Source organism: Thalassophryne amazonica, chromosome 12, assembly GCF_902500255.1.
Source record: "Thalassophryne amazonica chromosome 12, fThaAma1.1, whole genome shotgun sequence".
Taxonomy (NCBI): Eukaryota; Metazoa; Chordata; class Actinopteri; order Batrachoidiformes; family Batrachoididae; genus Thalassophryne; species Thalassophryne amazonica.
In genome coordinates, this window is record NC_047114.1 from 16,948,221 (window position 1) to 16,971,583 (window position 23,363).

Below are 23,363 nucleotides of genomic sequence, written 5' to 3' on the forward strand. Positions count from 1 at the left end.
CTGGTCCCTGAATTTTTTCTGGATTGCCATGAATTAATGAGGCCTCTGCTCCTGTGTCCACTAAAGCCGAAGTAACTTGAACTGATTTAATCCAATAAATTTCCAATCGAACATAGGGCCTAATATCACTTGTGGACCATTGTGTTAAATCTCGGCGGGCCACAAGAGCTTGACCATTTTCCTAATCCTCATCATAACAATCAAGACTCCGGGAACGCCTTCCCTTATTCTTTCCTTTCTTTCTATCTTTCTTGACCTTACGCGTAGCAGCTATGTGCACCATGTCATCATCGGAATCCTCCTCCTCTTCCTCCTCAACGGGAGGGGCACTCGGCTTAACTCCTTTTTCTCCTACCTGCATGATCACCATATGCACAGCCTTCAACTCCGCCCACTGACTTCTTTTTCCTTCTCCTAATTTTTCTAAAGATTGACCTAATTGTGGGTTGAAAGCTCCTGCTTTCCATCGCCTTTTTCCTGCTTGATATTGACAAGAACCATCCATAAACCATGCTCGACTTCTCTCATCATCTGACAAATCATCCCATCTTTTTCCCGCTTTCACAGGAGATTCCTCTAATGGTTGAACTTCAAAAGGCACCTCATCTTTCTCAGGAGCATCAGCTACTTGTTCATGTAGCAACGAAACCCCCTTCTCACCTGGTTTCACTCGTTCTGACACATACCATTTCCATTTTATTACACTAGCTTCCTGAGCTGTTCCTATTCGGTGTGTGGTAGGATTACTCATTACCCATGAGAGAATAGGTATCTGAGTTCTCATCATTACCTCATGTCCTACTGTTTGTGATTCAGTTTCAATTAGAGCCCAATAACATGCTAAAAGTTGTTTCTCAAAGGGAGTATAACGCGTACCCGCATCTGGGAGTTTCCTCGACCAGAATCCTAAAGGTTTGCGTATCTTATTTTGTTTCTGCCATAGACTCCAATTAGCATAGTCATTTAAAGCAGACACTTGAAGTTCTACTGGTCCTGATTGCATTTTCCCTAAAGACACAGCTTGTTGTATGGCTTCTTTTGCCATGTCAAATGAGCATTGTTGTTCCTCCCCCCATACAAACTCCTTTAACTGTCCCTCCAACTGTTTTACCTGTTGTTCTAATTTTGTCACTTTTTGTGACTTAGCGCATTCTGATGAGCGAACCGTATCTAACATTAAAACTCGCTCTTTCCAAGCTTCCGCACAAATCCACATCATTTCATGAATACCTCCCAACGGAGCTTTCTCTTTAACCTCCACCCGTTTTAACATCTCACATAAAACCGGTGGCGTTGCGGTGGGAATCGCTCCAGTCCACGGCCCAGGGCGTCCCCCGCGTCGCCGTAGAAGCTGGCCTATTTCCTTAAAAGTGATCCCATCCCACCCCGGGACCACTTCTTCCTGTTGAGATGCCTCCTCGGCATCCTTCTTTCCCTTTCTACTAAAACAAGACATTTCTGTGTGTAGTCTGAGTGCAACCGTATCCTGCCGACAACGCCAAAAATGTTTTGAAACAATGATCGGTCAGATCGGCACACAGAAATGATCACACAGACTGCATTTTGCTAGAACAAACAGGCGTATATTTATTCCCCACAAAAGCAGTTACATCAAACACAAGTGGTTGCAGCGCATAAAATATCTCTTTCTCTCTTACTGTGACGCCTTTAAGGTGGAGAGCCAACACCTTTCGGTAGAGTGCGCTTGTCAACCGGCTGGGCATTCGTACGAAACCCGCAGCAGACTCTATCGGAGCATGGCTCTGCCCCCTCTTTTCTAGTGTGTGCGCGAAGGGAGGGTGAGTGGCCATCTCAAACTCTCTGGCGCACATAATTCCTTTAATCAACAGGCATCAAAAAGGTATTTCCTCTTGCAAAAACATAATAACCCCAGCTCTTCACTCCCAGTTCAGAATGACCCCAGCATGCTTCACTCCCAGTCGTTAGTGGCTACAAAAACAAAGTTGTGCAATCAGTGTAATAATAACAAGTACATCATTAGGGTTACTTTAAGACAGGGGCAAAACAACATAATCTTTTCTCCACACAGATATATAGGCCCAACACCATAGTAGGAGAAACATGCCCATATCATGATGCTTGCACCACCATGCTTCACTGTCTTCACTGTGAACTGTGGCTTGAATTCAGAGTTTGGGGGTCGTCTCACAAACTGTCTGCGGCCCTTGGACCCAAAAAGAACAATTTTACTCTCATCAGTCCACAAAATATTCCTCCATTTCTCTTTAGGCCAGTTGATGTGTTCTTTGGCAAATTGTAACCTCTTCTGCACGTCTTTTATTTAACAGAGGGACTTTGCGGGGGATTCTTGCAAATAAATTATCTTCACACAGGCGTCTTCTAACTGTCACAGCACTTACAGGTAACTCCAGACTGTCTTTGATCATCTTGGAGCTGATCAATGGGTGAGCCTTTGCCATTCTGGTTATTCTTCTATCCATTTTGATGGTCGTTTTCCATTTTCTTCCATGTGTCTGTTTTTTTTTTTTGTCCATTTTAAAGCATTGGAGATCATTGTAGATGATTTTTTGCACCTGCGTATAAGTTTTCCCCTCGCCAATCAACTTTTTAATCAAACTACGCTGTTCTTGTTGTGTGTTGGGGGGTGTGTGGCTGGACATTTTGGTGTTCTTTTCTTTTCTTTGCTCTCCAGGTGGTATGAAAACTGATTTGTCTGTAGAGAAGGTGCTGGCTGAAGAGTCCTTCACCCTCATCAGCGTTATGTGCAGCACCTGTGGATGGTGCTCAAGTGCAACCTTAAAGACTTTCAGCTGAAGCAGATAATGAGATGGCGTTCTGCATTTAAGCCATGTGTGATTCAAGCAGAATTGCCGGGAACTCGACCTTGTGATGTTCGTTTGTGAGACGCTGAGGACCGCGCCTGGGTTTGACACATCGTGCCTGTGAAGGAAGAAGGGTGAGGGACACATGCTGTCAGCACACATCTGAGGTGATTAATTGTTTGACTAATTGTTGATAGTAACTTGGTATTTTGTTACGCAGTAGATTTGAATTGTGATGAGAATTGTGCAGCTCGCTTCTCACTGCCGTGGCGTGCGGAGTGGTAATCCACCTGTTGTGAGAAGCTGCTCATTTACATAAAGCTTAAATACAGACCTGAATGTGTTGCTGATAGTGTGTGCCTTTTGAAGGATATTGGTTGTAGCTGCTGACTTACCTCACCTTTTCTATCCTTCGCAGAGAGTCGGTTTGTCGTGTCCACCTGGGGGGTGTTTGGCGGTAAAGTGAGTCCAGAAGCGCCGGGCTTCGATCCTTTTAGGCGCTGGAGAGCGTGCCAGCCTTCACTCCACCAGACTGACGCATCTTTTGTTCATACACTTTGTTATGCACCAGAGGGTGGAAAAAATAAATTGTTTTGTTATTGGAACCGCTTTCTGGTTATTTTAGCGCTGGGTTCCATCAGACGCAGGTCCGCTCCTCAACCCGCGTCGACACATAACAGTAGTTCCCGGCCATTCCATAATGGACCCAGCGGCAGAGGCGGTTCCTTTCGCCGAAAGAGTACAAGAACACTTGGAGAAAATATGGGAGCAATTACAGCATCTCGCAAACCAAATTAAACAAACAGACGCCCGTGTTACGGAGCTTGCAGCGCAAGCCGTTCCGCTTCCTGCTGCTCCAGCTGCGGCACCATCGATACCGGTGCAAATAACTCCGTCACCCAGAGATTCGGCGTCCGAACCGATTATTTGTCAACCGGAGCCTTATGCGGGAGACGTTGAAGCTTGTGCTTCGTTTTTGATGCAATGTTCTCTGGTTTTTGCTCAGCGACCGGCTTCCTTCTCTTCTGATGGGAGCCGTGTTTCATATGTGACAAATTTGCTCCGAGGTGACGCCTTAGCTTGGGTCACAGCGTTGTGGAGTAACAATTCGCCATTGTTAGGATCCTTTAAGGATTTCTCCCGGGAGTTCCGACTGGTTTTTGACCATCCGGTGAAAACGAATACCGTTGCCCAACGTTGCTGAATCTCAGGCAGGGGAGGCGGAGTGCGGCGGAGTATTCCGTGGACTTCCGGATTTTTTCTGCTCAGTCAGGTTGGAACGCCGCAGCTTTACAAGGAGTGTTTGTAGATGGGTTAAATGAGTCATTAAAAGACGAGCTGACAGTCCGTGACGAGCCAAACGATTTAGATGAGCTAATATCGTTGGTGATTCGTCTAGATGATCGGATGAAGGAGCGTGGACGCGAAAGAGGGCGGCCATCAGAACGGGTTTTTTTGTCTCGGGGCTTTCCCCGACACAGATCTGGGCCGCCTCTTCTTCGCCCCACTGAGGCTCCTCCGACGGGACCTCTGGTTCCTCTTGCAGACGAGCCCATGCAGCTCAGACGAGCTGAGACCGCTGTATTGCCCTGACATATAAGCGTCAAGAAAAATAATGGTGACGTATCTCCAGGTGTTCTGGGACAGGCGAAATAATACACACACACAAAAAACAAAACAAAACAAAAAAAAAACTTGTATGGGCTAATGTTTTGTTTCTTTGAATAGGGGTTATAATTTGTTTGGGGAGTCAGAGGCGTGTCTGGTGGAGTGAATGATAGGCGGTTAGAGGCCCGTCTGGACTCACTTGATCGTTGTTTTTTTATGTGTATTTAGGTATTTTCTGTTTGGGTCTGGGGTCGTTTTGTTTTGTTGTTTTTTATTTCCCTACTTCCCTAACCCCCAACCTCACTTGCCCCAAGACCGTTCGTCTTGTGGGTTGTGGGGTGGTGCAGGTTGGTCACGCTGAGCGTTCTCAGAAGACCTCTGCACCTAGGGGGGGGGGGGTTGTTAGGGGCGTTTTTCTTGGTTTGGTTAGGGCCCGGTTCCACTCCAGCCTCGGTGGGCCTTTGTACCATTCGTCATTGGTGTTGCCGGGGTGTGGTGCAGCGGGAACATACCTCAGTCGGAGGGGTGGGCCGATCTGTTGCCGTTCGCCATTTCGGTAGTTCCACCCCTCCCAAGAGGCTGGGGTATGGTCCAGTTGGGGCACCGGACGTATTTCCGGTTTTCCGCTGCGCCTAGGGGTTGGGGCTGGGTTAGTTTTTCCTGTTCCCTTCCCCGGCTTGATGTTTTGTGCCGTTCGCCAAAATTGAGCCGCCGAGGGGCTCTGGGAGGGACCTGGGGTCTTTCGGGGTGCCGGGGAAGGTAACAGGGTTTAACGGTTGTTTTATTTGCCCCCGGGGTTGTTTAGGGTAGTCCTCCGAGGGTTGGACTTTGATTTTGTTTTGTTTCCTTCTGGGTTCCACCTCCAGGGTTGATGGGACGGTCCTCTGGGGGGGGGGGGAATTGGTTTGTGGGGCCGACTAGCCAAGTGTGGCCGGGTCTGGGGTTCCGGGGTTGTGGGGAGGGTGCCTTCTGGGGTTTGATGGTACGGTACTCTGAGGGGCGCCGTTTGCTCCACGTGTACCTGGGGACCTTTGTGGGATTCCGGTTCTGGCTATTCCTCCTGGAACCGGCGGTAAAGGCCTTCTGGGGGGTGTTGGGCTCTGCAAGTCGTTCTGGGGGGGTTGTTTGTTATTTTTCTTTTATGCATTTATGTTTGTATTGTGTTTGTGGGGCTGTGTTGGGTTTTTGCATTTAGGAGTTTTTCTTTTCTTCCCGGGGTTGGATGGGACGGTCCCCTGGGGAGGTTTTGGGTGGGTTTTATGTTTTTTCTTGTATGTTGGATTGTACTACGGACTGTTTTGGGGTTTTTGTTGATGCCAGCCGGCCTTCCAGCTGCGGTGCCCTGTCCTGCTGTCTCTGGTGGACCTTGGGAGCATTATGCTGTTTGCTTCCTGACGAGGACCCCGGAGGGAGGTGCTGTTCTCGGACCTGGTCTGTTCGGTCGCCGGGAGGCTTCCCGTTAAAGGGGGGGTACTGTTGTGTGTTGGGGGGTGTGGCTGGACATTTTGGTGTTCTTTTCTTTGCTCTCCAGGTGGTATGAAAACTGATTTGTCTGTAGAGAAGGTGCTGGCTGAAGAGTCCTTCACCCTCATCAGCGTTATGTGCAGCACCTGTGGATGGTGCTCAAGTGCAACCTTAAAGACTTTCAGCTGAAGCAGATAATGAGATGGCGTTCTGCATTTAAGCCATGTGTGATTCAAGCAGAATTGCCGGGAACTCGACCTTGTGATGTTCGTTTGTGAGACGCTGAGGACCGCGCCTGGGTTTGACACATCGTGCCTGTGAAGGAAGAAGGGTGAGGGACACATGCTGTCAGCACACATCTGAGGTGATTAATTGTTTGACTAATTGTTGATAGTAACTTGGTATTTTGTTACGCAGTAGATTTGAATTGTGATGAGAATTGTGCAGCTCGCTTCTCACTGCCGTGGCGTGCGGAGTGGTAATCCTCCACCTGTTGTGAGAAGCTGCTCATTTACATAAAGCTTAAATACAGACCTGAATGTGTTGCTGATAGTGTGTGCCTTTTGAAGGATATTGGTTGTAGCTGCTGACTTACCTCACCTTTTCTATCCTTCGCAGAGAGTCGGTGTGTCGTGTCCACCTGGGGGGTGTTTGGCGGTAAAGTGAGTCCAGAAGTGCCGGGCTTCGATCCTTTTAGGCGCAGGAGAGCGTGCCAGCCTTCACTCCACCAGACTGACGCATCTTTTGTTCATACACTTTGTTATGCACCAGAGGGTGGAAAAAATAAATTGTTGTTATTGGAACCGCTTTCTGGTTATTTTAGCGCTGGGTTCCGTCAGACGCAGGTCCGCTCCTCAACCCGCGTCGACACATAACAGTTCTTCTGAACGTCTTGAACGACCCATTTTCCTCAGGCTTTCAAAGAGAAAAGCATGTTTAACAGGTGCTGGCTTCATCCTTAAATAGGGGACATCTGATTCACACCTGTTTGTTCCACAAAATTGACGAATTCACTGACTGAATGCCACACTACTATTATTGTGAACACCCCCTTTTCTACTTTTTTTTACTAATAGCCCAATTTCATAGCCTTAAGAGTGTGCATATCATGAATGCTTGGTCTTGTTGGATTTGTGAGAATCTACTGGTACCTTGTTTCCCATGTAACAATAAAAAATATACTCAAAACCTGGATTAATCTTTTTAGTCACATAGCACTACTATTATTCTGAACACTACTGTAACTGCTTGGCCACCACCCCTTCATGACACAAATTATAAAAAATTATGTCCCTTCGGCTGCTCCCTTGTTTGTACTCAGGGTCGCCACAGCAAATCCGAGGTGGATCTGCATGTTGAACTGGCACAAGTTTTACACCGGATATCCTTTCTGATGCAACTCCACATTACATGGAGAAATGTGGCAGGGGTGAGGTTTGAACCTTATGCACTGAAATCGAGTGCACTAACCACTTGTCCACCACCCTAATCCCAATTCAGGCCAAATTTCGACAAAAATGCTGCGTTTTAACTTTGTATATCAGTCATGAAGTTACACCCCCACACACACGTGTGCTTTTATGTTTCTGTGCTGTCACACTGTGTCTGTTCATTTTCATTAATACAGACAAGACAGAGTTCAAAGAGCACCTTCATAAAGTAACTTCTTTATTCTTCACATTTTAATTTGAACATACAGTATTTCAATACTGAATGATGGTGTAAAAAACTGACAGAGCTGCCTGTAAAGTGGGGCTTTAGAATCAAATTTCAGATTCATATGATACTGCATTTTAAATAGTACAGGTTTTACACAGTAATAAAAGTAACCAGTAAGAACTGGAAAATGTTCATTCACCATTTAAAACCACAAGCTGTAGAATCATGGCTCCATACAGGATTCTGTAGGAGTTGGATTGTGATCCATTTTCAGTGTGAGACTATAAAATATCTGAATCTTTTTGGGGCAGAACCTCTGAATACTTCCCAGTGAATACTGGCATTCCTCAGGGATGTGTTCTGGCTCCTTCATTGTTCAGTGCTTGCATAGACTGGGCTATGGATAGGGTTGTGGAGAACAGCAGTTTAAGTGGCTTTGTTGGTGAGGAAAGATTTACCAACCTCAACTTCACAGCAGATGCTATGATCTTTGTGGTGTCTGTGGATACCCTGATCACAGCACTTCAGAAGCTGAATGAGGAATTGGATTGTCTGGATTTGCAAATGTCGTGGATCAAAACTAAGATTCAGGCTTTGAATGACTTTAGCCATCAGATTATGTGTTGACAGTCTTGAACTGGTAGGGACATTCATGTCTCTGGGTCCTCAGCTTTTGAGATAGGGAGACACGAGGTGTTTGGCGATGCAGATTCTGTTACAGAAGAATGAAGGTTCAAATCTTTAGGGCCCTGGTTTTACCAGTCTCTCTATATGGTTACAAGACTTGGACACTGAACCAGTGACCTAACGTAGCAGCTAGCTATCTTTGGTCCAAGGTGTCTTCTGAGGATGCTTGCGTGCCACTGAAGTGACAATGCACCAAACTGTTACTAACTGAGAAAGGTGAGAAGTATCACTTGCACTGTGAGGGAACATGAGCAAGAACATTTTGGCCATGTGGTGCGTTTCTCTGAGCATGATCCAGGTGCCTCAGTACTGAGGACTGCAGCGACTGGATAAGTTCAAGGTGATGCCCAAATTTCATCTGCTGTGGCAGTTACTTTCGATAGGTGGTGATAAACCAGTTGTCTACCTGGGTGGTTTCCATCCAAGATGCAAGGTGGTTGTGTAGTGTCCTGGGTGTGGCAACATGTGACACCAGCACATGCTCCCAGACCTCACCAGCGACAGCACAGACAAAAACTCATCAAGCCACTTGATAGGTGACATTTCCTGAAGAACATGAGGCTGGAGTCTGGAAAGAACGCTGCATAAATGTGGTTTTTGATGTTCACCTCAGGTATTCTTCATGTAAAGCATTTTCCAAACATAAGACTACAATAGTTTGTTACTAACAAAATGTTTATGGTACTCTGCATACGTAAATTGAGGTTTTAGACTGCTAGGGAGTTTTAAAGAGATGGCATCAGTTTTTAAGTCCACGTCCTTTGAGACATTCATAGGGATTTTTTGAAGAGAGCATTTTATACAGTTGTTTTCCAGACTTCTGCTATTCAACCGACTTTAAAACATTCTGGTATTTTGTTGGTGACCTCAAGTTCGGAAACACTACCCCCTTGCATTTAGGAAGGTCCAGTAGTTTTGTAGTTTGGTGAGGTGTAAATGCAAATTCTCACTTTATCTTAACCTGTGAAACCTAGCAATTGATGTTTCAGGGTTATTTCTACTAACCTGACAGAAAATATAGTGCTGGATCCAGTCACACATACTCGTTATCTGTTCTAATGACCTTCTCTGTTCTGTGGCCTTCATACACCCAGTAGGGGGCAGTGGTAGGTAATATATGAACAAGACCCACCAAACTATTGCTGTGATGATGATGACCACAGACCTGAAAAGTCACAGGTGTATGTCCATAAACTACCCCACGTATCCAAATTTCATGAGGACAGGTTTCAGTAGGAAACCCAGTGAGATGTCACTGCAGAATAACACTGGCTATGATTTGGGTCTCTCACCCAGTGAGAAATAACACAATTCATTGGAGGATTTATTTCTGCTGTTGGACACGAGTAGACACACAAGTCAAGAGTTGCTGGAGAAACATGTACAGCAATAATAGTGTTTAAATACAGTCCTGTGCAAAGCCTTTTGGCACAAATAACATTTAGGTCACTTCATGAAAAGGGGTCACCAATATGTGACATGAGGGTCAATTTTTTAGCAATGTGATATACGAGGTCTGTCCGTAAAGTATAGGTCCTTTTTATTTTTTTCTAAAACTATATGGATTTCATTCATATGTTTTTACGTCAGACATGTTTGAACCCTCGTGCGCATGCGTGAGTTTTTCCATGCCTGTCGGTGACGTCATTCGCCTGTGAGCACTCCTTGTGGGAGGAGTCGTCCAGCCCCTCGTCGGAATTCCTTTGTCTGAGAAGTTGCTGAGAGACTGGCGCTTTGTTTGATCAAAATTTTTTCTAAACCTGTGAGACACATCGAAGTGGACATGGTTTGAAAAATTAAGCTGGTCTTCAGTAAAATTTTAACAGCTGATGAGAGATTTTGAGGTGATTCTGTCGCTTTAAGGACTTTTCACGGTGCGAGACGTCGCGCAGCGCTCTCAGGCGGCGTCATCAGCCTGTTTCAAGCTTAAAACTTCCACATTTCAGGCTTTATTGATCCAGGACGTCGTGAGAGAACAGAGAAGTTTCAGAAGAAGTCGGTTTCAGCATTTTATCCGGATATTCCACTGTTAAAGGAGATTTTTTTAATGAAAGACGTGCAGGCGGATTGCAGCGTCGGCTCGCAGCCGCCGCGGCGCTCCGCCACAGGAAAAACACCTCTGTTGGAAGCCTTGAGGACAAGTTGGAACATCTCCAGCTGATAAACAATTTCTCATATACTCACTCCACTGAAAGCCATCAAAAGCCGCCTGGATTTTACAAATGGTTATCAACACGGAGGTGTTTTTCCTGTGCCGCCGCGCCGCGTCGGCTGCATCCCGACGCGCGGACCCGTCCACACGTCTTTCATTAAAAAAATCTCCTTTAACAGTGGAATATCCGGATAAAATGCTGAAACCGACTTCTTCTGAAACTTCTCTGTTCTCTCACGACGTCCTGGATCAATAGAGCCTGAAATGTGGAGGTTTTAAGCTTGAAACAGGCTGATGACGCTGCCTGAGAGCGCAGCGCGACGTCTCGCACCGTGAAAAGTCCTTAAAGCGACAGAATCACCTCAAAATCTCTCATCAGCTGTTAAAATTTTCACTGAAAACCAGCTTAATTTTTCGAACCATGTCCACTTCGATGTGTCTCACAGGTTTAGAAAAATTTTTTATCAAACAAAGCGCCAGTCTCTCAGCAACTTCTCAGACAAAGGAATTCCGACGAGGGGCTGGACGACTCCTCCCACAAGGAGTGCTCACAGGCGAATGACGTCACCGACAGGCATGGAAAAACTCACGCATGCGCACGAGGGTGCAAGCATGTCTGACGTAAAAACATATGAATGAAATCCATATAGTTTTTGAAAAAAATAAAAAGGACCTATACTTTACAGACAGCCCTCGTAGACTGTAAGATGTGAATACACGGACCATGGGGAATACATAAAATTCATTACTGAGATAAGTCGTGATATACTTTTATTTGGATGGGCTTGCGGGAAAGCCCCAGAGTGCTATTTTAGGACTCAAGCGTAACCGGTCAAACTGGGACGCAAAACAAACATAAAACGAATAACTGATGACTGTTACTTTATTGTTCAACTAAATTCGATCTCCCTGTGAGTATAAAGCTCTCAAGAGTGGTGCTTTGAAACAACACAACTCGAGTTTTATTTATTGAATAAATTAGCAGTTTAGAAACATGGGTTTTAAATGTAACAGACCAGGACACTACAAGTTACATTCAAAACCACATTTTTGGCATGCTCTCTGCATCTGTTCCGAGTGATTAAGACACTGGTCTATTGGGGGGGGGGGGGGGGTTAATTTTACCGTGTGCCCATCAAATCAGAAGTAAATTCAGATAAATTAGTTGAAGTGATTTTTTGTTTATTTTTACCAAAATAATACATAGGTGCTGTGTCACAAATTTGGTGGGGTATGTGTCCCACTTTTCAGATAAAAAGTAAAAAAAAGAACAATTCCAAGATAATTATGTCCTCTATGTTATCATAGTTATTTAATCAATATATAGAGACAATCATTTTATATTTTTCCATGCACATTGGGCTGTTCTGTTTTTACTGACCAATAATGTTTGCTTGTGTAATGTGACCCCTTTTCATGAAGTAACCCATAAGCACATTTTTTCCCCTTCTGTATACCAACAGATTTTTAATGCGAAATGTCCAAACATTCATATTCCAATGACACTCTAATGTAAAATAATATCTATTTATTGAAAGAAACAAATCGATTTTTGAATTACAAGACTTATTTCCCCATTAAAACACAAATACAATAAATGACTAATAAATAATAAAATGACAGAATTCCACTTAAATACAACCTGGCTTTCTTCATTTGCAGGAGACTGCATAAAAATAATAATAATAATATTTTATTCCAAAATGTTTTATATTTTATAAATGAGGCAAGTGGTCTGACATTTTATGTATTCATAAACATTTCACAGCTTTTCATTATTGTCTAAAGTTTTATACACATTAAATGGGCCTAATTTTGTTGAGTCCTGTTTGTGATCTTATGGTCATGTGCCTGTTTTGACTTTTTCTTCATTAAATTGTGTTTACACACAGAGTAGTTCTGCTAAACTCAGCAGTGATGTGTGTGTGTGTCTGGATGAGTGTGTTAAGAAGCCTGTGGCTGGCCGTCCTGACTGTTGGAGGTGTCGTAGTCTTTGTGCAGGTCCAGTGATCCATACAGACTTTCCAAAACAGCCAATATCCTGCTCTGGATAGAATCCACCTGTTCTGGTGGGCAGTATTCATCCAGACTGGACCTGAACCCCCCCCAAAAAAACCAACAACACACAGCTATGGGTTAGCCATAATTATTTTGTAGGTATGTAACACATTACAGAATGTGGCATTGTGCCGTAGGAATTGGACAATCATCCTACAGACTGTAGTTGGATTCCACATGCATGCATGTGACATGGGTGCAAGCAATTGCAAGTTTTTAGACTGAACATTTTCTGTGAGTGGATGACCGAGCAAAAAAATGGTGGAACTTGGTGCATTCTGAGAGCACGTTGGTCAGTTTTTCTTGGTTTAAAACAGTGGTATTTGACTCTTATACTGGAACAAAATATGGCTCAAGTCTTGATTTCATTAAAATTTATTTACTATCTTGTATGTATTACACCCTTTCTGCTTTTAGTAAATAATACACTTAAAGACATAACTATTGCAAATGAAGTCTTTTGCCACTTTTAAATAATTTAAAACTGATGGTTAAAAAATAAATTTAAAAAATAAATTAAAAAAAAGACCATCATCAGATCAATACCACATATTAGTGCCAAATTCCACCAGCAGACCAACTGAATTCTAAACAGTGTTGTGAAATGCCATCACCAAAATGCAGCACTTTTAAATGCCACCAGTTATAATAAAAAATCATAACCAATCAATATACCTGTATAGTATTCAGCAAAGTGCTTTAATTTGACCTAAAAATATTTTATTTTACAAAATATATCTCATCATTTTTGAATGCTTTATCTATTAAAGAGTACAAATTGAAGGAGATCAACTGTAACGTGAGGAGATCAACTGTAACGCGTTTTAAATACTTGAAAGACACGACTCATCGAGAGGATTTAGTACTGCTGTAATGGACTGATGCAGAAGGTGGCAGCATTGCAACAATAAGGATGCCGGTTGCGCCGCACAGGGACACGTTTTGAGGAGAGTACATTTCGTGTCAAAATAAAGCCATAAAAAGTAAAAACTGAAGGAAATAAATTGTTAGGCTTGAAAGAAGTTTCTGTAGGAAGTATTTTAGCCATAAGGTCAAGTGAGAGGGGGGAAGTGAGAGGGGGAAGTGTTGGGTTTTTCAATACTTGAAAACAATAGACTCAGTAGACCACTGACGCAAGAGGCATGATGTCAATATTTGTGACAGCGACACCGCGAATGAGGACCAAATCCAAGGTATTTCCACTAATGTGTGTCGAACCCTGAATGCATTGCTACAATCCTAATACATCCACAATGACCATAAATGATTTGCAGAGGAACTCAGAAGGTTTATTTATATGAATATTGAAGTTACCAACAATGAAATTGTGCCAACCACCTGTTCAATGATTTTAACCTGCTAAACACCTCATCATTACCCCGGGAGGGGAGGGGACTAGAGACTATTTTCTAGCAAGGTCACAAGTCCTTTATGCCCATTTTTGTGACCTCTAAGTGTCTCATCCGAATAACATTGGCGCCAACGTGAATTACTATGTGGCCATACTTAATGTCATGTTTCTTTGGCTGTCTGCCCTTGTGCAAGGTCAGCACCCTAAGGTGAGAGGCAGTGCTGGGTGCTTTGGCCCCAGGAATATATTTAACATCAGCTGGCATCTGTAATCTAACTTTGCGGGTGACAGAATCCCTATCACTAATGCACGGTGTTTCGCCCTGGAGATAGAGGTATAAGTCACCTGTGGACTTGGAGGACTAACAGGCATATCCAAGGCTGAAAAACAATTCACAGTTCATATTGGCAACTGTGATCCGGGTACAACAAGCAAGCACCAAGCCCTATGTGACTTCTTCTGCCTCCAGTCCAAAAGCCATCGTCTTTAGCTATGGAGCTAAATCAAGGCCAAAAGTTTTGTAATCTGAAAATAAAAAAAAGATTGAAAAAAAAAATTTGAAACTGAAAATTCAATGTTTGTTCTTGAATTTTATAATCATTTAAAAAGTATTATCAAAATAAAAATAAGTGTAAGATTACGGAAGTGTATTGCATTCACTGGATAAAAAAAAAAATAGACCACTGATTATGAGATCTTTTCTCATAATTACGAGATCAGGTGTCTCCAGCTTCCCCGTATGCGCGCTTCCTCAATGATCAGCGGGCATGATGGCGCTGTCGCAATTAATCTGCTCTTACCACCTTCTCGGTCTGAGACACTGGGAAATTCTGATATTTCTTCAAAATGAGGATGATATTAATATTAGTATGTCAACACTGCAGGCATCTCAATTCGTTGGGATTGTTCCGGCGCAAAGCCCAGTCTGACGTGCTGGATGTCGCTCTCTTTCTTACGTACGGAAGCTCTGAGCTGCCAAGCCCTAATGTATATTTGGCTCAGTATCATGCAATTACGTGAAAAGTTTCATGTTATAACGTGATATTTATCATGTTATTTATTTCGTCATATGAAATGATCATGTTATTTCATGATGCAGTATTTTCACGTTATAACGAGAAATTATCACGTTATAACAAGAAATTATGCTCCACGTCGCCGTAATTATGAGATCAAGCTATTGTTTTTATTTATTTATTTTCTGTGTGTGTGTGTGTGTGTGTGTGTGTGTAATCGCTTCCGTACTTCCAGTCCAAGCGTGAGAATGTCCAAGTCATAACCGAAAATAGGCCAATTTGTAACCTCCGACACTGCATTGTGATCCACACCACGGCGCGCACAAAGTGTGGATTTCCCACTAAATTGTTGCTGGATGAATGAAACTCCTCCAGCGAGGCGAGGCACAGCTCGGGCACACAGACTGGCATGTGCCCGGGTGGGAGTGAGCCCCGCTGTGTCCCTCAGTGGTCGGTGGGTCTGTGTGAGTGAAAGCTGGAAGTCGCCCCGTGCTCCTCCCTGGACATTCATCCGGGAGCACTTCAGGGGGAAAATCCACACTTTGTGTTTGATTATAGTGTGTTATCATCGGCTGAGCTCAGCTCACGTCTGTGCTGAGGGACTGGAAGTACGGAAGTATATACATAAAACTATTTAGACACCTGATCTTTTCTCATAATTACGAGATCAGGATCTCGTAATTACGAGATCCTGATGTCGTAATTACGAGAAAAGATCTCGTAATTATGAGATATTTTCTCATAATTACGAGATCCTGATGTCGTAATTACAAGAAAAGATCTCGTAATTATGAGATCAGGATCTCATAATTATGAGAAAAGATCTCGTAATTATGAGATATTTTCTCATAATTATGAGATCCTGATGTCGTAATTACGAGAAAAGATCTTATAATTACGAGATCCTGATCTCGTAATTACGAGATCAGTGGTCAAAATTTTTTTTTATCCAGTGAATGCAATACGCTTCCGTATAAGATATATATTTTTCAGTTTAAATACATTTTTGATTCAGCTCTGTAATTTTTTTTTTTTATCAAATAATTTATTTTCATTCCTATCTCTTTTTTTCACCTTCAGATCTTTTTTTCCACTTTCAGATCTTATTTTTTCAGTTTCAAACTTGTGGCCCTGTTCTGGCATGGGAGGGCGTGGCTTTGATTGAGAGAGGCGTGGAATTGTGAGTGACAGGAGAACAATCAGTCCTCACATGATGTTGCTTTCAGGAAACGTGGTTACTTTGATAGATAATGACTCTGCTCCTGTCTCCATCGTGGATTACTACGCGGCTGGCGCGTGAAAGAAAATAGAGAGAATGAAAGCTTATTACGAGGCTATAAACCCTCGAGATAAAGCTGTTTATTGTGATCGATGTGTAGCAGTTGGTTCAGTAGATCCGTATGTTGTACCGGATAGTGAATTTAATGACGACGTAACAAAGTTGACCGCCCGTAAATCCAAAGCCGCCTGGAAGAGCGCTCCGGATACCAGCGGGGTGAAGAAGCCCCACCGTTACACGCGCGGCACCGTGGCACTGAGAGAGATCCACCACTACCAAAAATCCACCGAGCTGCTGATCCACAAGCTGCCGACCAGGTCAGCCTCGCTGGCCTCCTGCAGAGCATCACAGCAGAGCTCTGAAAGCGAAGGTCGGTCTTGAAGTCCTGAGCGATTTCTCTCACCAGGTGCTGGAAGGGCAGCTTGTGGATCAGCAGCTCGGTGGATTTTTGGTAGCGGCGGAGTGCCACAGTGCCGGGGCCTGTAACGGCGAGGCTTCTTCACACTGCCGGTAGCCGGAGCGCTCTTCCGGGTGGCTTTGGATTTACGGGCGGTCTGCTTGGTTCTGTCCATATTAAAGCTTCCTTCAGATCTGCTGAGCCAAGTCTCTCTGTGTATCACTTAGAAAGCTCGTAACACTCCGCTGCAGCCTGTAAAATGAGCGACCTGCCTCATTTTCATGCGGCAGTGCTGCACTGCGTTCACGGTCTTGTGTGGATTTGGGACACATTATTTTTTTTTTTTTTAGGTATAGGTGTTAAACTTTACAATCTTGCATATTTTCCAGTTTTTAAACATCAAAAATGACCAAGAGTGGTCTACAATTACTTGTAATAGACATCTTTAGCATCACTTGATTTACAGGTATCAAGACAATACAGTGGAGAGAAAGTGTTAAGTCATTATCTATCAAAGTAACCACGTTTACTGAAAGCAACATCATGTGAGGACTGATTGCTCTCCTGTCACTCACAATTCCACGCCCCTCTCAATCGAAGCCACGCCCATGCCAGAACGGGCCAAAGGTTTGAAACTGAAAAAATAAGATCTGAAAGTGAAAAAAAAGATCTGAAGGTGAAAAAAGAACTATGAATGAAAATAAATTATTTGATCAAAAAAATTAGAGCTGAATCAGAAATTTATTTAAACTGAAAAATATATATCTTACACTTATTTTTATTTTGATAATACTTTTTAAATGATTATAAAATTCAAGAACATTGAATTTTCAGTTTCAAAATTTATTTTTTCAATCTTTTTTTAATTTCAGATTACAAAACTTTAATTTTCAGTTTCAAAATGTATTTTTTCAATCTTTTTTTATTTTCAGATTACAAAACTTTTGGCCTTGATTTAGCTCCATATTTAGCTGGCATTGGTAAGCTAGTGCTAATGGACGTGCTAGCCGGCCTGACACTAAGCTTATCTGGAGTGCCTGTAACATCTAACTCCAGTAGTCAGTCTTTCCATCACGTGAAATAGCTCTCCAGAACATACCAACATGGAGTTTGGAACAAACATTCATGTTCCTCAGAGAACGTGTGTTAATGACTGTATTTTCCTGTCTGCTGGTTTTCCAAGCAGTGCTACCATGTTACCTTTTTTGGTTCACATCTTTATGACTGCTGAATGGACTTCAGCTGTGGCACAGTGAGAGCTGTTCATACTTTACCACCAATTAGTTATCTAACTTATATTTGAGGTGTGGGTGATGCAACAGACAGACATTGCACTTTGCAGTTTCTTCACTAACATCCACAGAAGCCTATAACTCCTTCAGAATAGTCTGGGTGTCTTGATGGCTTCCCTCACTGGTCTCATTTTTGCACGGCCATTCAGCTTTTGAGAAGTGCCTCCTCTTGACAGATTTACCATACAGTACCCTACTGTTTGTATTTCTTAATGATTGATGTAAATGATGTACAAGACATATTCAGTGACTTGTTCATGTGTTCATCCCAACTTCTTTATAGAAAACTGACTACAAAAGTGGTAATTTCATATATTCGGTCAAACTGCTTATGAGCTCATAAACCAGAGGTACATTTATATAAAAATAGTTGTAATTCTTCACTGGTTGATGAGATATTTTTGGTAAACCCATTGAATTAAAGCTGGAAGTCGACACTGCAAGGCCACGTTGACCGTTTCATTTAAGATTTCAGCTTCACTGCATTGGTGTAGAGACAAATTGACAAAATAGCATCTCTGCCCAAAAACGTATAAGCCGGACTGTAAACACATTTAATATCAAAAAATGACATCATGCTTAAGTACAGGCAAGATCAGATATGTTGGTAATTTTATTCAAACTATATTATCACTATCTTATTTTTGTAAGGCATCTATACTTTTACTCGTCTTGGTTTCAGGGTACTTTGTAAAATATCTAGCACGAAAGTGATCCAGACCTAAGGACAGTTCAATGGCAAACATTTTCCAAACATCTACAAATCTGCACGGCTGACGCATTTACCTGGACATGGTAACCAGCGTCGGCTTGGGTAACTGCTGCAGAAACTCTTGAACAGCAGCGATAAGTTTATCAATCTCCTCCTCTGTGCTGACGTGATGTGGCAGCTCAACTAAGTCACAGGTTAACCCGGCCTGATGGACCTGAGTACAACAAAGATGTTTTGTGAGAGGGACAACACAACACAGGAACTCAGAAGAACTAGGAGCAAGTCTCATGTACACACACACACACACACACACACACACGAAAAGAATATGAATGATAACACAGAGTGTTTGTTCACTCCTTTTAAATCATAATGACAACAGAAACTACCCAAATGACCCTGACCAAAGTTTACATAACCCAGTTCTTAATACCATGCATTTCCCCCCTTTAACATCAATGACAGCTTGGAGTCTTTTGTGGCAGCTGTGGATGAGGCTCTTTATTTTCTCTGATGGTGAAGTTGCCCATACTTCTTGGCAAAAAGCCTCCAGTTTCTGTAAATTCCTGGGTTGTCTTACATGAACTGCAAGACAGTTCATGCAAGACAACCCAGGTATGCTTATGTATTTTGGATGATGAAAGCTGCGAAAATAGAAAGTTGATAGGACAAATATTTTTTGGAGAAATCAGCAATTTTAGCTAAACAGTAAACACTGGACGTGGAGTCACCATGGGAGTTTGGGGTTTTAAATGTTATTGTGGTTTATGTTAGTTTGACAGCGTTATTAATTTATTGTGGTTTTTTTTAGTTCAATTGCTTTAGTCAGTTTAGTTGTATGTCATGTTGCTGGTACCATAAGTAAGAAGAGTACTGCATTTGATGTCTTCTGCCAACGTCTGTTTCTGCATGTCTAAAATTAGAAGCACCTGCTCGCTGCTGAATGCAAAAAGACAAAAAGCTCCCCTTGCGTGCGTGCGTGTGTGCGTGTGTAACTTCGATCACGAGAAACGGGAGAGCCAACATTTTGCCATTTTCTATGGTTATGCATTTTGGGTCAAGGATGAAGTCGCCAAAACGTAACATTGATAGGACTAATACTTTTGGAAAAGCTATGGATATTAGGCTGATGTTCCTGACTACAGTCTGGACTCATGCCATCCCAGCAGGGGGCGGTAAATGATCTTTATATTAAAAGCGTGAGTGCGTGCGTGATTTTATTTAGTAAGTTCAATGTAAGTACATATAACTGTAAATATGTTAAAAATACATGGATGACACAAGAAAGTGAAAACACTTATTTCCACTGTGGTCCATTTAAAAATCAAATGACAAAATAGAAGTAATAATAAAATAATAATAATAATAGTGTCTATATGATAAGAACCTAAACAATTTATAAATACATTGAGACAGTAAATTAACATTTAAAAAATTACATAATTAACAGCAAATAAAAGGGTTAAGTTTCTCTTCTAAAAATTGGAGCGGTCTAATGTCCTAAAAACGTTCTGGACTCACACACCATTCCAACTCATTATACAAGCTTTGATTAATTTATTAACACCCTTGAAAAATGTCAGCCACGTACACTCAACAAAAATATCAATCAATCAATTTCAATCAATTTTATTTATACGAGGGCTGTCAATAAAGTATAGGTCCTTTTTATTTTTTTCAAAAACTATATGGATTTCATTCATATGTTTTTACGTCAGACATGCTTGAACCCTCGTGCGCATGCGTGAGTTTTTCCACGCCTGTCGGTGACGTCATTCGCCTGTGAGCACTCCTTGTGGGAGGAGTCGTCCAGCCCCTCGTCGGAATTCCTTTGTCTGAGAAGTTGCTGAGAGACTGGCGCTTTGTTTGATCAAAAGTTTTTCTAAACCTGTGAGACACATCGAACTGGACATGGTTCGAAAAATTAAGCTGGTTTTCAGTGAAAATTTTAACGGCTGATGAGAGATTTTGAGGTGATACTGTCGCTTTAAGGACTTCCCACGGTGCGAGACGTCGCGTAGCGCTCTCAGGCGCCGTTTTTCAGCCTGTTTCAAGCTGAAAACCTCCACATTTCAGGCTCTATTGATCCAGGACGTCATGAGAAAACAGAGAAGTTTCAGAAGAAGTCGGTTTCAGCATTTTATCCGGATATTCCACTGTTAAAGGAGATTTTTTTAATGAAAGACGTGCGGTGCGGTGGCACAGGAAAAACACCTCCGTGTTGATAACCATTTGTAAAATCCAGGCGGCTTTTGATGGCTTTCAGTGGAGTGAGTATATGAGAAATTGTTTAACAGCTGGACATGTTCCAACTTGTCCTTAAGGCTTCCAATGGAGGTGTTTTTCCTGTGGCGGAGCGTCGCAGCGGCTGTGAGCCGACGCTGCAATCCGTCCGCACGTCTTGCATTAAAAAAATCTCCTTTAACAGTGGAATATCCGGATAAAATGCTGAAACCGACTTCTTCTGAAACTTCTCTGTTCTCTCACGACGTCCTGGATCAATAGAGCCTGAAATGTGGAGGTTTTCAGCTTGAAACAGGCTGACGACGGCGGCTGAGAGCGCTGAGCGACGTCTCGCACCGTGGGAAGTCCTTAAAGCGACAGTATCACCTCAAAATCTCTCATCAGCCGTTAAAATTTTCACTGAAAACCAGCTTAATTTTTCGAACTGTGTCCACTTCGATGTGTCTCACAGGTTTAGAAAAAATTTTGATCAAACAAAGCGCCAGTCTCTCAGCAACTTCTCAGACAAAGGAATTTCGACGAGGGGCTGGACGACTCCTCCCACAAGGAGTGCTCACAGGCGAATAACGTCACCGACAGGCGTGGAAAAACTCACGCATGCGCATGAGGGTTCAAGCATGTCTGATGTAAAAACATATGAATGAAATCCATATAGTTTTTGAAAAAAATAAAAAGGACCTATACTTTATTGACAGACCTCGTATAGCGCCAAATCACAACAAACAGTTGCCCCAAGGCGCTTTATATTGTAAGGCAAGGCCATACAATAATTACGTAAAAACCCCAACGGTCAAAACGACCCCCTGTGAGCAAGCACTTGGTGACAGTGGGAAGGAAAAACTCCCTTTTAACAGGAAGAAACCTCCAGCAGAACCAGGCTCAGGGAGGGGCAGTCTTCTGCTGGGACTGGTTGGGGCTGAGGGAGAAAACCAGGTAAGCCTGCAGTCTGAGAGCGAAGCGCTCTATTGGGGTGATATGGTACTATGAGGTCCCTAAGATAAGATGGGACCTGATTATTCAAAACCTTATAAGTAAGAAGAAGAATTTTAAATTCTATTCTAGAATTAACAGGAAGCCAATGAAGAGAGGCCAATATGGGTGAGATATGCTCTCTCCTTCGAGTCCCCGTTAGTGCTCTAGCTGCAGCATTTTGAATTAAGTGAAGGCTTTTCAGGGAACTTTTAGGACAACCTGATAATAATGAATTACAATAGTCCAGCCTAGAGGAAATAAATGCATGAATTAGTTTTTCAGCATCACTCTGAGACGAGACCTTTCTGATTTTAGAGATATTGCGTAAATGCAAAAAAGCAGTCCTACATATTTGTTTAATATGCGCTTTGAATGACATATCCTGATCAAAAATAACTCCAAGATTTCTCACAGTATTACTAGAGGTCAGGGTAATGCCATCCAGAGTAAGGATCTGGTTAGACACCATGTTTCTAAGATTTGTGGGGCCAAGTACAATAACTTCAGTTTTATCTGAGTTTAAAAGCAGGAAATTAGAGGTCATCCATGTCTTTATGTCTGTAAGTCAATCCTGCAGTTTAGCTAATTTGTGTGTGTCCTCTGGCTTCATGGATAGATAAAGCTGGGTATCATCTGCGTAACAATGAAAATTTAAGCAATGCCGTCTAATAATACTGCCTAAGGGAAGCATGTATAAAGTGAATAAAATTGGTCCTAGCACAGAACCTTGTGGAACTCCATAATTAACCTTAGTCTGTGAAGAAGATTCCCCATTTACATGAACAAATTGTAATCTATTAGATAAATATGATTCAAACCACCGCAGCGCAGTGCCTTTAATACCTATGGCATGCTCTAATCTCTGTAATAAAATTTTACGGTCAACAGTATCAAAAGCAGCACTGAGGTCTAACAGAACAAGCACAGAGATGAGTCCACTGTCTGAGGCCATAAGAAGATCATTTGTAACCTTCACTAATGCTGTTTCTGTACTATGATGAATTCTAAAACCTGACTGAAACTCTTCAAATAGACCATTCCTCTGCAGATGATCAGTTAGCTGTTTTACAACTACCCTTTCAAGAATTTTTGAGAGAAAAGGAAGGTTGGAGATTGGCCTATAATTAGCTAAGATAGCTGGGTCAAGTGATGGCTTTTTAAGTAATGGTTTAATTACTGCCACCTTAAAAGCCTGTGGTACATAGCCAACTAATAAAGATAGATTGATCATATTTAAGATCGAAGCATTAAATAATGGTAGGGCTTCCTTGAGCAGCCTGGTAGGAATGGGGTCTAATAGACATGTTGATGGTCTGGATGAAGTAACTAATGAAAATAACTCAAACAGAACAATCTGAGAGAAAGAGTCTAACCAAATACCGGCATCACTGAAAGCAGCCAAAGATAACGATACGTCTTTGGGATGGTTATGAGTAATTTTTTCTCTAATAGTTAAAATTTTATTAGCAAAGAAAGTCATGAAGTCATTACTAGTTAAAATTAAAGGAATACTCGGTTCAATAGAGCTCTGACTCTTTGTCAGCCTGGCTACAGTGCTGAAAAGAAACCTGGGGTTGTTCTTATTTTCTTCAATTAGTGATGAGTAGTAAGATGTCCTAGCTTTACGGAGGGCTTTTTTATAGAGCAACAGACTCTTTTTCCAGGCTA

At 42.4% G+C, this 23,363-nt stretch overlaps 1 protein-coding gene across 2 annotated transcripts in view; it reads right to left on the reverse strand.

Annotated features, from left to right (window-relative positions):
• Nucleotides 1-11,729: 11,729 nt before the first annotated feature.
• Nucleotides 11,730-23,363, reverse strand: part of c12h5orf22 (chromosome 12 C5orf22 homolog) — a 60,476-nt gene continuing 48,842 nt past the window's right edge. For both annotated transcript variants that reach the window (XM_034183725.1, XM_034183724.1), the window contains exons 9-10: nucleotides 18,554-18,693; nucleotides 11,730-12,469 (exon numbers count right to left, since the gene is read on the reverse strand). In XM_034183725.1, coding sequence (XP_034039616.1) covers nucleotides 12,319-12,469; nucleotides 18,554-18,693 — 291 coding nt within the window. In that variant the 3' untranslated portion in view covers nucleotides 11,730-12,318. The remainder of the gene's footprint in view (nucleotides 12,470-18,553; nucleotides 18,694-23,363) is intronic.